Genomic DNA, 13,950 nt, shown 5'->3' with positions numbered 1-13,950 from the left:
GTCAGCTAGTATTGGCTACAGGGGGGTTGGAGCCCCCTTTTTCTGTTCCAATTTCTAGGAGGGCCAAAATGAATACTCCAACCCTATGGTGAAAGAATTGTGATGTTGTAATCCTCAAAATGTAGGAGGAACCCCCAGAAGTGCTGCATGAAGCCTCCCTTAAGGCACAGTGCTGCTTTCATGAGTTGACCTTAAAAAACTGCTCCCAGTCATAAATGCTATGGTGAACAGGGAGTACTCTCTCTGTCACAATGCTGCACCGACACATCTTGATCGCTTCAATGTGAGCGGTTTGAAAAAGTTCAAAAGGTCTCGAGAAGACGATCAGTAGTTCACAGGAAGCTCTGTTTTGACACTTCTTTCTAAAGCACGGACGGAAATGCAACTTTAAACTCTCAGTAAACATATGTGGTTGCTATGGAAGAGTGCTGCTGTTGCTAAGCAACACACACAAACAAGTCCAGCTGCAGGGATCGAGAGAGTAACCTTCAAAATATTTAGCATTACATGACCCTTGTCTGTAGTAACGCTGATGGATATGGCTAGAAAATGACATCATTTCCTCAGTGCAGAAAAAATAGTTGGGGGTTTTTCAACTCTAAAACTAATGTCACACTTAATGCTTATTCCAGAGTTAAACTAACGCAAGGGTTCTATTTTATTAGTTTTGACGGAAGTAAATACATCTTCTTCTCGGTTCACAATTAGGATATGATCACAATGTTCATAATGTTCAATTATCAATCTTTGTGTGATATTTCAATAGCAAAAGAAAGAAAATGATAATTATAGAAAAACAGGATATATTGGACCAGAGAGTTCATCAAAAAGTGATCAGGCTACCAGACATGAAATAGCAATAAATTTAGCCATGGGCTGGGCTGTTGTTCTCATGCAACTATTGATCCATACTCCCCGAATGCTTGATGAAATCCCACACCCCCTTTTTTTTCTACTTGGTACACATGTGTTCCTTTTGGCTTTTCATCCAGATTGCTTTTACACAGATGAAAAAAAAACCTTAGGGGAGGTGCTTTCGAATCCTAAGGTCTTCTACCTTTTCTGAGGCTTGCTTCTCTTTTCTATATCAAGTTTCAAGGACATCTGTAAACACAAGAAAGAAAGAAAGAAAGAAAGAAAGAAAGAAAGAAAGAAAGAAAGAAAGAAAGAAAGAAAGAAAGAAAGAAAGAAAGATAGAAAGAAAGAAAAGAATGTCCAATTCAAGCAGTGTACCAGTAGTTGTGTGTACTTGAGTATATATTGTCAGCACTCTTTCTTTGCATTCATCAATCAGTTCCTTGTGATACAAACAGTCAATAAAAGCATAGTAAACTTACCAACTAGTGTAAAATAGAGAGCAAGCCTCTACTGCACTACTGGGTGTGGGTTGCGGGGTGGAGGAATAGACTGAGGAGAAAGGGGGAGGATAGGGAGAAGGAGGAGTCCATACAGATGTGAATAACGGTGAAGACATTTGACGCCTAATTTGGTTTTCTGGGCGGGGAGCTGCTCCGAGTAAGTCCCAACAGAAAGCTAAGGTGGTGCAATCTGCGACTTTCTGCCCCTGGATGTTGTGCAGCACAGAGACCAGAAAGAATCACTCTCGAATAGGTAAGAAAAATTGTGTTGAAGTGGAGAGGAAGATGATTTTTCAAAGCGTTTTGTAGGAACAGTTTGGTAGTTGAAAGCCAATCCTTTTTAAGACTTGTTGCATTGGACTCGTGTTTGAATAAGTGTGTTATCTTTTGCTTATGAGAGAGATTTTTTTTACTTTTTGTGATGTTTATCATAACTGACTGTGGAGGCAAAAATTTTACATTGATTTGTTTTATTATTCCATTAAAAATTTTCCCTTCTACAGTTTTTATTTATTGTATCTCCTTTTTATCCCAGTACTTTCCCAAAGTTCATTCTGCATTCAACTTTGATATATTTTTTGATATTAATTTATGTGTTTCTGAGTTAGTATACATTTAAGTTGTAACGTACGTGTGTGTGTGTGCATGCGCGCGAGAGAGCAGGGTGTGGCAGACAGCACACCCCACTTCCACTGTCAATGAATGAACCTAAACCACACAGCATTTACACACACACACACACACACACACACACACACACACACACTGTTTGGTGTCTGTTTTGGTTTTTCATTTGAGAAAAAACAAAAAACCCCAAACCAACAATTTACACATATATATTCTGGCCTGTAAGTTTTCTATCAAAATCGGATGAGGTGTCCAGAATCCCCTACTTGTGGAGTAGGTGTGATGGAACAGTCTAACTCTTAAAAGAAAATCTTGCTTGTGTCTTATACATGTTGTTTCAGGCTTTTGACTGTGAAAAAATATCGCATGTTTTAGCTTTTTATCTTTAAAAAATGTCAAACCAAGTAAAAAAAAAAAAAAAAGTTGGTTCTTTTTGTCCCAGTCCTTAAAAGCACAATGCTTGAACTCTATTAAACAAGCATCAAGAGATCACTGACACACAGTGAGATGTTTTCCAACAGACCTCATCTTGTGCTTCGAACCATGCCTCCTCTATAAGTGGATTATGGGTGAAATTGAGTAAGTGATTTTGTATCATGACAACACAACAACAGTGCACATGACCTCTCTGCTGAGACAAACATTGATTTCCTGAGAATGTTAGCCTCATCGTCTGTGTGTACAGAAATATAACCGACTGTGCAGAGGAGCATGATGCTGTTGCATCTTGTTTCCTGTCCTCATATGTGGACCTATTTTCAGCACCTCCTTCAAGTGGGGAAGCGCCCCTGTTAGTGTGCGCCTGTCGTGTTTTCCATGCTCTGCAGTGAAAAGAAGTTTTCCACACTCATTTTTGTTTTTTTACTTTTTCTTCTTCCATGTGGCATTTCCCTCTCTTATTTCTTTCCTGACTTGATTCCACGACCAGCAAAGCTTTAGGCAGCAGCAGTGGGGGATTGATTTTTCCATTACGACCCTCCATATACGTTTATTTTGAGTGGTTTGCATTGAACATAATTGGTAGCTTGGGTTTAAAGCCAGAGAGGGAATATTGAACGAGGAGAGAGAAAGAGGACAACTGATGGAAAAGTGAGGGAGTAGCCACCAAATGAGACAATCAGGAGGAAAGGAAGGAAGGAAACAAGAAAGAGGGAAAGAACCTGGCAACTATGACAAAGTTCCCAGTTGTTCAGCAGCAGCGAGACTGCAGCTCATCTGGAACACATCAGCAAGTTGGAAAATCTTACCAGAAATGAGGGAGGAGGTGGGGAGAGTGTGAGGAGTGGTGAAGCAGACAGGCCTGCCGGTGACTCACCCTTTTGCTATTCCACTCCATCACTGTGTTTAAAATATGTCCTTCTGTGGCCGAGGCATAGGGGTTCCCCCATGTCCCTCCCTCCTTTCACTCCTCTTCTCTCCCTCCTGGTTTCAAGGGAGACACCCTGAAGCATTATCAAGCCGTCTCTTTTTCCTCTTTTCTTCTTCCTTTTTTGTCTTCTTTACGTTCCTACGTCACCTCGAGTGCGGCTTTTTGCCTCACGAGCCCTGACTGTTTCATAGGTGTTTAATGGAACTAATCTAAACAGGCCTGTCCTTCTTGTTTATGGCTGTCTACCGGTGTAAACTGGGAGTGAAGAGTGCTGCGTTTGTGAAGCCAAATGGGGAATGGGTGTGAGGAGGAATGGGGGAGAGAGAGCAGCGAGTGTGGTCAGAGTGTTTCTGTCGTGTTCCTCCTGTGGCCTCGAATCTCCTGTGTAGTTTTGTGGGTTTCATGATTTGAAAGTGAAGCAAGAAACAAAAGCTTTTTTTTTTTTTTTTTTTTTTTTAAAATAGTAGACATGGTTTAGAGTTTTGTGCCACAAAAAAAAAAAAAAAAAAAAAAAAAACATAAACAAGAGCTTCTGGTGTAAAATCAACCAGCCAGAACTTCTTAATGGTAGCCATTATGCAACAACATTCAGTACGAACTTCTAATAGGGAAGGAAGAGATATCTGCAGTACTTCACTCATGACACTGTGTCATTAGAATACAGTTCAGTGTAGTTACTCAACAGTGATTTAATATTACTGCAACCATTTCACACCTGAATGCACTTTTGTAGGAACACACTCATGAGTTGCTGCAAACTTACACTTTGTCGCCATCTTATATGGTTTTAAGTGCTTCAAGAGCGTCCTTGTGGAGCAATTAAAATGTAAAAATGAAATATTAGTATTGTAAGTAACTTGCAGGTCTTTATTGTGTTGCATTCATATTGTGAGTCACTTTAAAAAATAGTAAAATAGAAAATTTTTAAAAGTAAATAGTAAATAGTCAATAGGCAAATAAATCATGAGGCAAAGCCAATTTCAGGAAAGCTTTAAAATAAATCTATAATCACTCCAAGGCCAGTAATAATCATACACTATTATAAAAGTTTTATTCAGTGGCAGTTAAACATGCTCAACTTAAAAGACTTAATGAACTTTGTTGCAACGCCCCTTCCTGGTATGAGTTTGAGCTGAGTTTGGTTATTATGAGCTAAATTTACTGCAGTGTAATTGACAGCACTGAGCCACTCTGGCAACTTGATGACTCTTCTCAACTTCTACAAGTGCTAAAACAAAGTTTGCAAAACAAGTTTTCATGTTTAGCAATGTATGCGAAGTTTTGATTCAAATCTTATCATTTCAAAATCCCTCCCAATTAACAGCAAAATAAATATGAATAACATGAACTTTGGGGACAAAACGATATTTCCACAATGTGAACGAAAGGCATGCAGTGAGTCTATCTCCATTCCGACACCACTGGATATAGAAGTTTTATCTATCTTCTATATGTGTGCCAACCAACGTTCTCAAAAACATCAGACAACATAGACAAAACATTTTAGTTTCTGCTTTGTCGAACAAAGTTGTGAATCTCCCGTAGGCTGCCTGCTGGAATAGGAGATGATCAAATGAGGAGGGCCAACTTTAGAGTCATGATGACAGACACATTGTGAGGGTCACGAGAGGTTACGGTGCTCCACCCATTAGTGAGGACATGACCATGGAGGAATGTCAGAACAAAACAGACTGCACTCCGACTCAGAATGCCTTTAAAAGAGCAAGTCAGAGTTTAGAAACATGGCAGAAACTACAAGAACTTAAAAAAAGAAAAAGCTGGTCTCCAGATGACTTGACCAGATGTAAATGTGGTGTGTTTTGTGGGACCACAGTGCGGGCTTCATTTGTGGTTTCCAACTGTGTTTCCCTGATTTGACTTGTTGTCTCAACCATTCATAAAAACACAATAACACTATTGTGTGTCCCAGAAAATGCCATGTAGGCGGACAGAGCTAATGTGGACAGCGTTGCAAGCTGTTACCCTCAAATGGCTGTCTTACTTCTTACTTCATCTTGGAGTCATAAAACACAACATAAAACCCCAAAGTACTGCTTACTAACTCTTTCCATTGTCTTTTTCTTCTTACAGTTTTCTCTGCCTGAGTGGCTGATGATAGCAGTCTAAGGAAGTGACTCCCAGAACGAAGAGACTCATCTTTCACAGGAATCTTTCCACTTTCTCTGATTACTCATCACACATCTCATCATGGCCATCGTCCTCCACTCCAGCCCTCTGCTATGGACACGGTTAGCAGCCCTCGTCTTCACCTGCGTGGCCTTTTCCGTGGCCGCACATGGCGGCAGGCTGCACCATGGTACCAAGGACTGGTGCATCTTCTGCTGGGCCTTCGGCTTCGCTGGCACCCTGCTGGTCCTCCTGGTGGAGCTTTTTGGGCTGCAGACCAGAGCCCCCGTGTCCTGGAAGAACTTCCCCATCACATTCGCCTGCTTCGCTGCACTCTTCTGCTTATCCGCCTCCATCATCTTCCCTCTGTACTTCCTCAAGGGCTCATCAGGACCAAACGAGACCCGCGACTACCGCATCGTGTCCACCGTCTTCTCCTGCCTGGCCACCATTGCCTACATGACCGAGGTGAGCATCAGTAAGGCGCGTCCCGGCGAGGTTGCCGGCTACATGGCCACAGCCCCTGGCCTGCTGAAAGTCTGCGAGACCTTTGTGGCTTGCGTCATCTTTGTCTTCGTCAGCGACCCTGTGGTATACGACCGCCACGACGCCCTCAAGTACTGCATGTCCGTCTACTGCATCTGCTTCATCCTGTCGGCGGCCATCATCATGCTCTGCATAGGCGAGTGCACCGGCTGTCTCCCCTTCCCTTTCGCCCGTTTCCTGTCAGGCTATGCTCTGCTGGCCGTGGTCCTCTATCTTTCAGCAACCATCATCTGGCCAATTTTCAACTTTGACCCCAAGCACGGTGGAAATAAAAATAGGCCCTACAACTGCAGCAGTGCAATGGGACTGTGTGTTTGGGATAAGATCATGGCGGTGGCTGTGCTCACCGCTGTCAACTTCATCCTGTACCTGGCTGACATGATCTACTCCACCCGCCTGGTCTTTGTCAGTGCTTGAAAGAGGACAGAGTGCCAGCAGTATGCTCCAAATGAAATTCAATTTGTTCAGTTTAGGAAAGGCTGTAAAACTGCTGTCAAATATACTGTTGCAGGCAATCGCTTGTGTACTCATCGACACTCTGATTTGTTTTAATGATATCCACACAGTCGAGAGAAGATTGTGCATCGTGGCGTGAACAGACTTCCGAGTTCACGCCCCCAACTGGTACCTTTCTGTTGCATCAAATTTCCCCCCAAAAAGGAAAAAAAGATTTGGTTCTTTTGCTATCGGACCGAACAGCTGGAGAACAAGACAAGAGTAAAAAGTAATTGTGTAATGGTTAGCCAGGAATGTGACAGGGAAGAGAATATATTAGAGGCAGTCAAAGAGGCTTTTCAAAGAGAAAGATATGTTTCCATGGGTCAGAAACTCAAACCTTGTGCTCTTTTTGGCCCCCAAACTAAGAAAGTTTGCCTCTGCCAAATTTAATTTTGTGTGAAGTATACTGCATGACTGAGGCTCTTACAGACAAAGAAAAAGAAAAAGATGAGAGGGAGGTTGAGGTCACTGACTATGTTCATAAGTACAATATTTCCTTGTATTTTTCTTGGGTTTTTCTGTATAAGTGTTTAGTGTTCAGCGCCACAAAAAATAGTCCAATCTTGAAGAAAGACCTGAATCATAATTGTTTGAACATGGTGGTATCAAACACTTTTTAAAATCTGTTTTAATGATGGGACTGTTCCCAGTATAACAAAAGATTATTTTACATACACAGATTGTTCTCTGGATATGAGCAAATTTATCATAAATGGACTTGAACAAGTATTCCAATTACTGTGTGCATGTGAGCATAGTCTGTGATGAAAATGTAAGATGAAGCAAAGCAAAGGGTGTTTATTAATGTATTTTTTCTGAAGTTTAATTTGCATAATGTTAGTCAATGTGCTGCCTTAGGTCTGTTCCTAAATTTGGTGCAAATAATTAAGTAGGTAAGTGCATAACTTGCCAAGAAAAAAATTAACAAATATTTAGGTAATGGAGTCAAGGTTACTGGTGGAGAAAATATTAAGATGTTAAATGATTGATAGTCTATGATTTCAAAGGTTTTTCATGTTAATTATTGACATTTTTGTTATGTTTTCCAAACCATAAAGAGCAGCTAAAATGTTTCTAGATCTAGAAGTGACTCCAGTGTCAAGACTTGAAGTATTTTTAAAGTAGTTTATATGATGTTAAAATGAAAATGACTGCTAGGCAAGCTTTCGCTACAGTTATCTTATAGGCCTATGTGTATCTGTAAGCTACAAACAATGGCAAGTATATATATGTGGACAGAGCATATGCGGTATTGCAGATTATAAAAAAGACAATCGTAATGTTAGAGTGCACTTCTTTGTATTTCCATCGTATCTTTATAGTCGTCATCCAAACACTCGCCACTAAATGCATTTATTGTTGATTTGGGCTATTGGTTATATACAGCTGTAAAAGTATGAAAACAAAAGCAATCCAAAGACAAAAACACACATCCCCTCCCATGGACAATGTTGACATGATAGTTTTCAACTTTTTTTTATACTCTACTGTGTTACAGTTGTGCAAATCATATCAGTGTTATAAAGAAATATAATCCAGTGTTTCAATAAAAATACATGGTAAAAATGCTCTGTGTGTTTTTGTGTTATTTCAATGATGTGTTTCAGTTGACCTCTTTCTTTTGACCGCTCCTTCAGATGTGGCTCTTTTCACTAACTAGTAACCAATGAACAAGAGAAGGAAACACCATCTCGCTCTCGTTTCCCTCTTCTTCAATGATCGGTTTCAGTTGAGGAACTAATATGGCCGACTTTCAAGGTTGAATGGACTTTGCATATGCAGTGCATTTCACTGCTGAAGCAGTCTCAATGTGCTTTACAGGATCAGCCAAATTAGCTCACATTTAAGATGAACAAAATGCAGGCAACATTCTATTTTTCATTGTGGTAATATGGATCAAGCACTTATAATAAACCAAACATGAAAATATAAACTTTTCTCTTGCTGCCTTTTTGTTTGTTAATAAGCAATTGTAAAGTAGTGGCGGGATTCAGACTCAGGGGTCAAACTGCGTGTTATAGTTTGTTTGACATCATCCCCAAGATTTGCTGTGGTTGTTTACAGCTGAAAGGTCTGCATGGAGCAGCCTGCCTACTCTGCAGAAGTAACCTGATTAATTCTTGTTTTTCCCACTCCCATATAGCGAACAAAGACATAGTTATTACTGACACAATAGCTTGATACAATCTCAACTGAAAGAGGACTCAGAGACGCGTCTTTCTCAAATGCAGCATCATGTTTTAAGTCTCAGAGAGGATGTGTTGTTCACTCACAGCCAAGAGTCAAGCATGAGACTTGCGAATGACACTGCCATTTTCCTAACTGACAACATATGATCAACTGAGTAGTCTTACTGATATGCTGGGCATTTGAAAAGGCAGACATATTTACACCATGTTGAAATGAAAAAGCAGTTCACTTTGTAAACAGAAGATCTGCAGGACAGCCATGTACATCACTGTGTTATAGAGTGCCGAAGCTACTATGAGTTTGTTACTTTTGTAGATAAAACCATTGGAGAGCTGCTGTCTCTCAGCATTGCTCATGAAGGCAACTGGTCCACAGAGACAAACATGTACAGCATTTGCAAACCCTAAATAAACACGAGCTTACCTTTATAACATCACTCTCCTGCTATCTACATGTTAATAGTTCATGTCAACTGTTTTGTTTCGTCTTCTTCTCAACATCATTGATTTATCGATCCGTTTCTTTTAGAACAGCTGAAAACCATATTCCCTTTGCGGGAGCCTGCGCAGTGGGGAAACAAAACCAGACTTTAATAATGACTGGTTAACAGGCCAAATTACAGGGGCATCACCATTTCACTATTAACTAACTTCATCTGAATTCAATGAGTCAATGTCGTTAAACTGATCCACACAGTGCTCGCAGGCCAGCTCATGGATAAGCAAGAAAATGAATACTATTGCTTTTGTTTTGGCAAGTAGGAAAGTGACCAACAAGACATTTTTATTTGCCCCACACTGATTCCCATTGCAGTATGATTCCAAATCCCTAAGCACTTCCATTTTTAATGACTTAATGACTCTCCACCTTGACATTTCATCATATTAATGTTGAAGTCCTAAATGTTTTATTTTAGTATATTGTGCATTGTGTTTTTCTTGCTGCTGTGCAGTTTTCTTCATTGACCCGTTGAGATAAGGTCGATCCACTGAAACAGCTTGGTGCTTCCTGCTTGGCCTCAGCTTGATTTCAAACCTCTTCTCTTCCCAAGCCAACCCGGGTTTCGATGGCAAACAGCTGTGTGAGCTCTGTGTCAGTGTGTGAAAGAAAATTAAGCAATTCTGTTCAGTTGTTATCCAGCGAGCTCGTTTCATTTCCCCACATGTTTGACCTCACGCTGACCCCCTCTAGATGTGCCATTTGATGCTGCTAGCGCACATTCTCAAGTTTTCCATGCTTTTTAAAGGGGGCTTTGCTGCTTACAGGCAATTGTACACACCAAGATCTGTGTATCTGGCATGGTGTCGACTACAAAGTCTGTGAAACAGCAAGTTGTGGTTTTGTCAGCAGTTCTGTCTGTTTCGCCATGGCCGAGGAGCAGTGACGCCAGTCAATTAGTTCTCCTTGCAGTTTGCTTATGAGCATGATAATTACAGAATGCTATAAAATTTCCCATGTTAGTCTTGGAAATAAACAACAACAAAAAAAACAAAGAAATATATTTCTTTTGTAAAGCCCCCAAATGCAATTAGAGTGTTACCCCAAATCACAGGAAAAGCCCTGTTACTTCTCTGTCACATGAAAACAGTCAATTTGCTGTGCATCCTCCCTGAAGCTGCTGAGTGGCAGTTCAGGTAATTTTCCAACATAATAAAGGATGGGTAAGTTTAATAATGGCTGTCTAAACTGCTTTTTTTTCCAGCAGTCTAATGGGATTCGTCTGAGATCTCCATTACAGAATAATGAAGTTCCCTCTCCAGAAATTTAGAATCAGGAGGCTGTTAGTGAATCTAAAACATCACATCTTTCAGCTTTCAGCTGCTTTCCAGCCAAGCAGATACCTTCGTTTTGGTTTCAGTGTTCTCTGAGCGTTTGAGATATTTTTAATGCCAAAATTATGTGAGTGAAGGAAACATTAATAAATGCTCACAATTCATACGTTTCCTCCAAGCTGGATGTCAGGCACACTACACTCAAGTTGTCCACAAAGTGTGTGTGTGTGTGTGTGTGTGTGTGTGTGTGTGTGTGTGTGTGTGTGTGTGTGTGTGTGTGTGTGTGTGTGTGTGTGTGTGTGTGTGTGTGTGTGTGTGGCATTCCAATGAAAATATCTTTCTCTGAGGAACTATTCAGCACACACAATGTTAAAAAGTGATGCCTCGCCTGCGACCTACAAAGCAATGGTGGCGATAATGATTGAAACAGATGCGCCCTAATTTTCCACAAGGCTGCATTTTGACTCATTTTCTTGTTCAGCCCTAATTTGGTAGAGAGTGAAGTGAAGCCGCATCATCATGAGCTGCAATAAAAGGTTTTACAGGCATCGACCCCACCCTGGAGAACGAATATGACTTTTGTGACGATTTAGCGACTGTTTGGTCAACCTCCCTGTCTGCCTCTTAGTGTTTGTGCTAGTTTAAGATCATGCATTAGCAAACACCCATCTGTTTTTTTTCTATGCTGTTTTTTTTAGGACCACAACTGCCCCCAGCTGGCTACTGGAGAAGGCAGGATACACCCTGGACAGGTTGCCAATCCTCTACTAAACATTGCGTCTCTTATTGTGGGGATGTTAGTTTTCGGGCTTTAACAGTCCAAATGGGTATGGTGCATGACCAAACTTAAATGTTTGTGTGAACTGGCCTACTCAAGGTCAAATTGGACTATTTGTGGCACTGGACTAAAATTTGTTTAAATCCCCCTATTCAATAGCGTCCAGGGCCATAATCTGAGGGTCTCGGCGCCCTGTTATTCCAGGCCAACCAGCTTTGGCCCACCAAAGCCCCCCTCCAGCTCTGCCCCTGTAGCAGTACTTCTCCAACAGTATCTGGCCATATAGTTTCTTTTTTGGTTCCTCTGTTGTTCCTTTTACCTGATGGGTATGGTACCCATGTTTTTAACAACTTTCATTTCCTTTGTTAGGGAGCTGGCTGGGATGGAGTGCAGGCTAGCAGTCTCACCTCAGAGCATGAAGGCTGGTGGCTTGACTCGAGGCCTTTCTGTCTGGAGTTTCCATATTCCTTCTGTGCATGTATAAGTATTTTCCATGTCTATTTCCATCTTAGCCCATCAGACCTAAGTCAGCCTAGATAGTTGTAAGGATTTGTTAGGCCTTTTTAGGTTTTGCTTTTCTTAGTGTTGTGATCACTTGCTTGTTACCGACCCTATCTAAGAAAAAAATCAGTACGTAAACTTGATTTTTTTCTTCCAATTAGCAAAAGTTTGACTTGGTCAATTTTGTTCCTTCTATTTGAATGGTAAACTTTGGATTTGTAGATTTGTAATTTGTAATTTTTGTAATATTATTACTAAAAAATAAATGGAGTGTTGGGCGCATTGTGTTAAATGCTCAGCTGTGTTAAATAAAACTGAGCAAATGCCATATGAAGAGTGAGCAGCAGAGCGACGACTGCTCTACAACTTTCCATATATAACATCCTTTTCTCTTCAGGGACTCGAGCTTTCAAGTGGGGTTTTAACATGATGGCCATTCTGTTATCACGTCACCTCCTGCTGATCCCAGAGAGACATGAAACCAACAACTGTTGCGTGAGCCTGAATGAGCAAGTCAGGCTCGGAACTGAGATTATACCTCCCCCTGGTGACAATTTGAGTGATTTCATGTGTCAAAATGTGTTGAAAGAGGAGGAACATGTTTTCATAACGAGACTACACAATATGTCATAGCTTGAGCAGTGGATTATTTGATAAAAATGGAAAAATGGACATTCCTAGCAACATTTTCTGACTGACTGAAGGTCTAGGCCTTGGCATAGAAGAGTATGACATTTCTTGTCAAGGTTTATAGAGGTAAACTGTGCTATTTGGATGAATGGTGACAAATGATGTAAAGAAATCAAGGACAGGATAGGAAGAAGACACAATATGTGATTTGAGATTGTGGGTTTGTGGATGGGATTGAACTTTGACAATCACATATCTGTCACCAATCTTGGTACAAACTTTTACCTAGTTGATATTTTTCTCAAGGTTTATTTGGATCATTTTGCCTACCTTTTTCCATTTTTAAGAGGTTTAACTTTTGTTTAAATTAAAAAGTTCCTCTTTAGCACTGGTGTTTAGTTAATTTGTACTTGGATATTGAGGTAACACTTTGTAGAGAATTATAAGCTATTTATAAGAGAAACACATTCGAATTTCAGGTAAATACTTGCAACAGTTTTAAATCCAATTTTCAGAAAACATCAGAACTATAATAACATAGAATTGGAGCATGTATTGGTTTGCTGGCATTATCCATTCAATTTGATTGCAAAAATCGGATAAAGAAAAACCACACCCACTGTATTTTTATCCAGTTCCTCTTTAGATCTCTTCCCTAGAATATAGTTGGACATACACATACAGGTCAGTTAGACACTTTTGCCTCATCGGAAGGTTTGGATTCCAATTTGGCTTGCACCTCGACGTGCCCGTGTGCAAATTCCAGTTTCTTTCTGCAGTCCAAAAAACATTTGTGGCTAATTAATGACCAGTACGAACTGCCTGTAGTGTGAATGTGAGTGTGTGTGACTCTTTTAATGCCTTCTCGGGACATTGTATTTATGCTCATTTGCCCTCAAGCTAACTCTAACCCCAGTCCAAGCTTCGTCCCTACATATCTCACAAGTGTAATGGAGCCACAGAATGTAAATAGAGGAGAAGGACATACATACACAGACACACCCTAAATATATATAAATGCCATGAATACTAAGAAGACGTGAAAAATAGCCAATATTAAAGGTCTAAAGCTGGCTGGCTATACATTCCAACACTTCAGTTGTTGTTGATAATGTTGTTTACTACCTTTTCTTTTGTATCACATTACACCAATGTATGGCGATTACCCAAGCCCTCTGTGCACTACACATAAACTGTGAACATGACATTTGCAATGACTGGAAGAGCAGTAAACATCAGAATCTTTCCATTCAATTATTTTTGGCACGTTAACCTCTCATGAACTTTCCACATGTAACAATCTTTCCTGAGCTGCAGCCAGAGACAAAAGCAGAAGGTGGAACTGGAAAAGTAAAAGCCATGAAGGAGTTATGGTTTCAGATTCCAACAGTGAGTTTATTGTCAGAACTCCTCTGAGGTCTGCATCAGCTATATATACTATCCCCTGTCCATTAGAGTCTGTGGTCTAAAGCTCAGAGAATGTCCATGTATGGTTTCGCTGAGCCATATAGCTAATAAAACTGTCAAGAAAACTATATAATGATACGTGGGTCC

The 13,950-nt window shown here is 40.5% G+C and overlaps 2 protein-coding genes across 2 annotated transcripts in view; one reads left to right on the top strand and one right to left on the bottom strand.

Moving 5' to 3' along the window:
• The window catches only part of pex19 (peroxisomal biogenesis factor 19), a gene marked incomplete at its 5' end in the record, with an annotated part of 8,005 nt that extends 5,038 nt beyond the window's left edge, over positions 1 to 2,967 (bottom strand). The window contains one exon of the mRNA XM_080503017.1: positions 2,898 to 2,967. Within this exon, the coding sequence (XP_080359143.1) occupies positions 2,898 to 2,967 (70 nt within the window). The remainder of the gene's footprint in view (positions 1 to 2,897) is intronic.
• myadmb (myeloid associated differentiation marker b) lies at positions 1,475 to 8,093 on the top strand. Its single transcript, XM_080503692.1, has 2 exons — positions 1,475 to 1,611; positions 5,446 to 8,093. Exon 2 carries the CDS (start codon positions 5,563 to 5,565, stop codon positions 6,442 to 6,444), a length of 882 nt encoding a protein of 293 aa, XP_080359818.1. The 5' UTR covers positions 1,475 to 1,611; positions 5,446 to 5,562; the 3' UTR covers positions 6,445 to 8,093.
• Positions 8,094 to 13,950: the final 5,857 nt, after the last annotated feature.

This window comes from Blennius ocellaris (assembly GCF_963422515.1).
Source record: "Blennius ocellaris genome assembly, chromosome: 10".
Taxonomy (NCBI): Eukaryota; Metazoa; Chordata; class Actinopteri; order Blenniiformes; family Blenniidae; genus Blennius; species Blennius ocellaris.
Note: the sequence above shows the minus strand (reverse complement) of the source record. Positions and strands in the feature narration are given on the sequence as shown.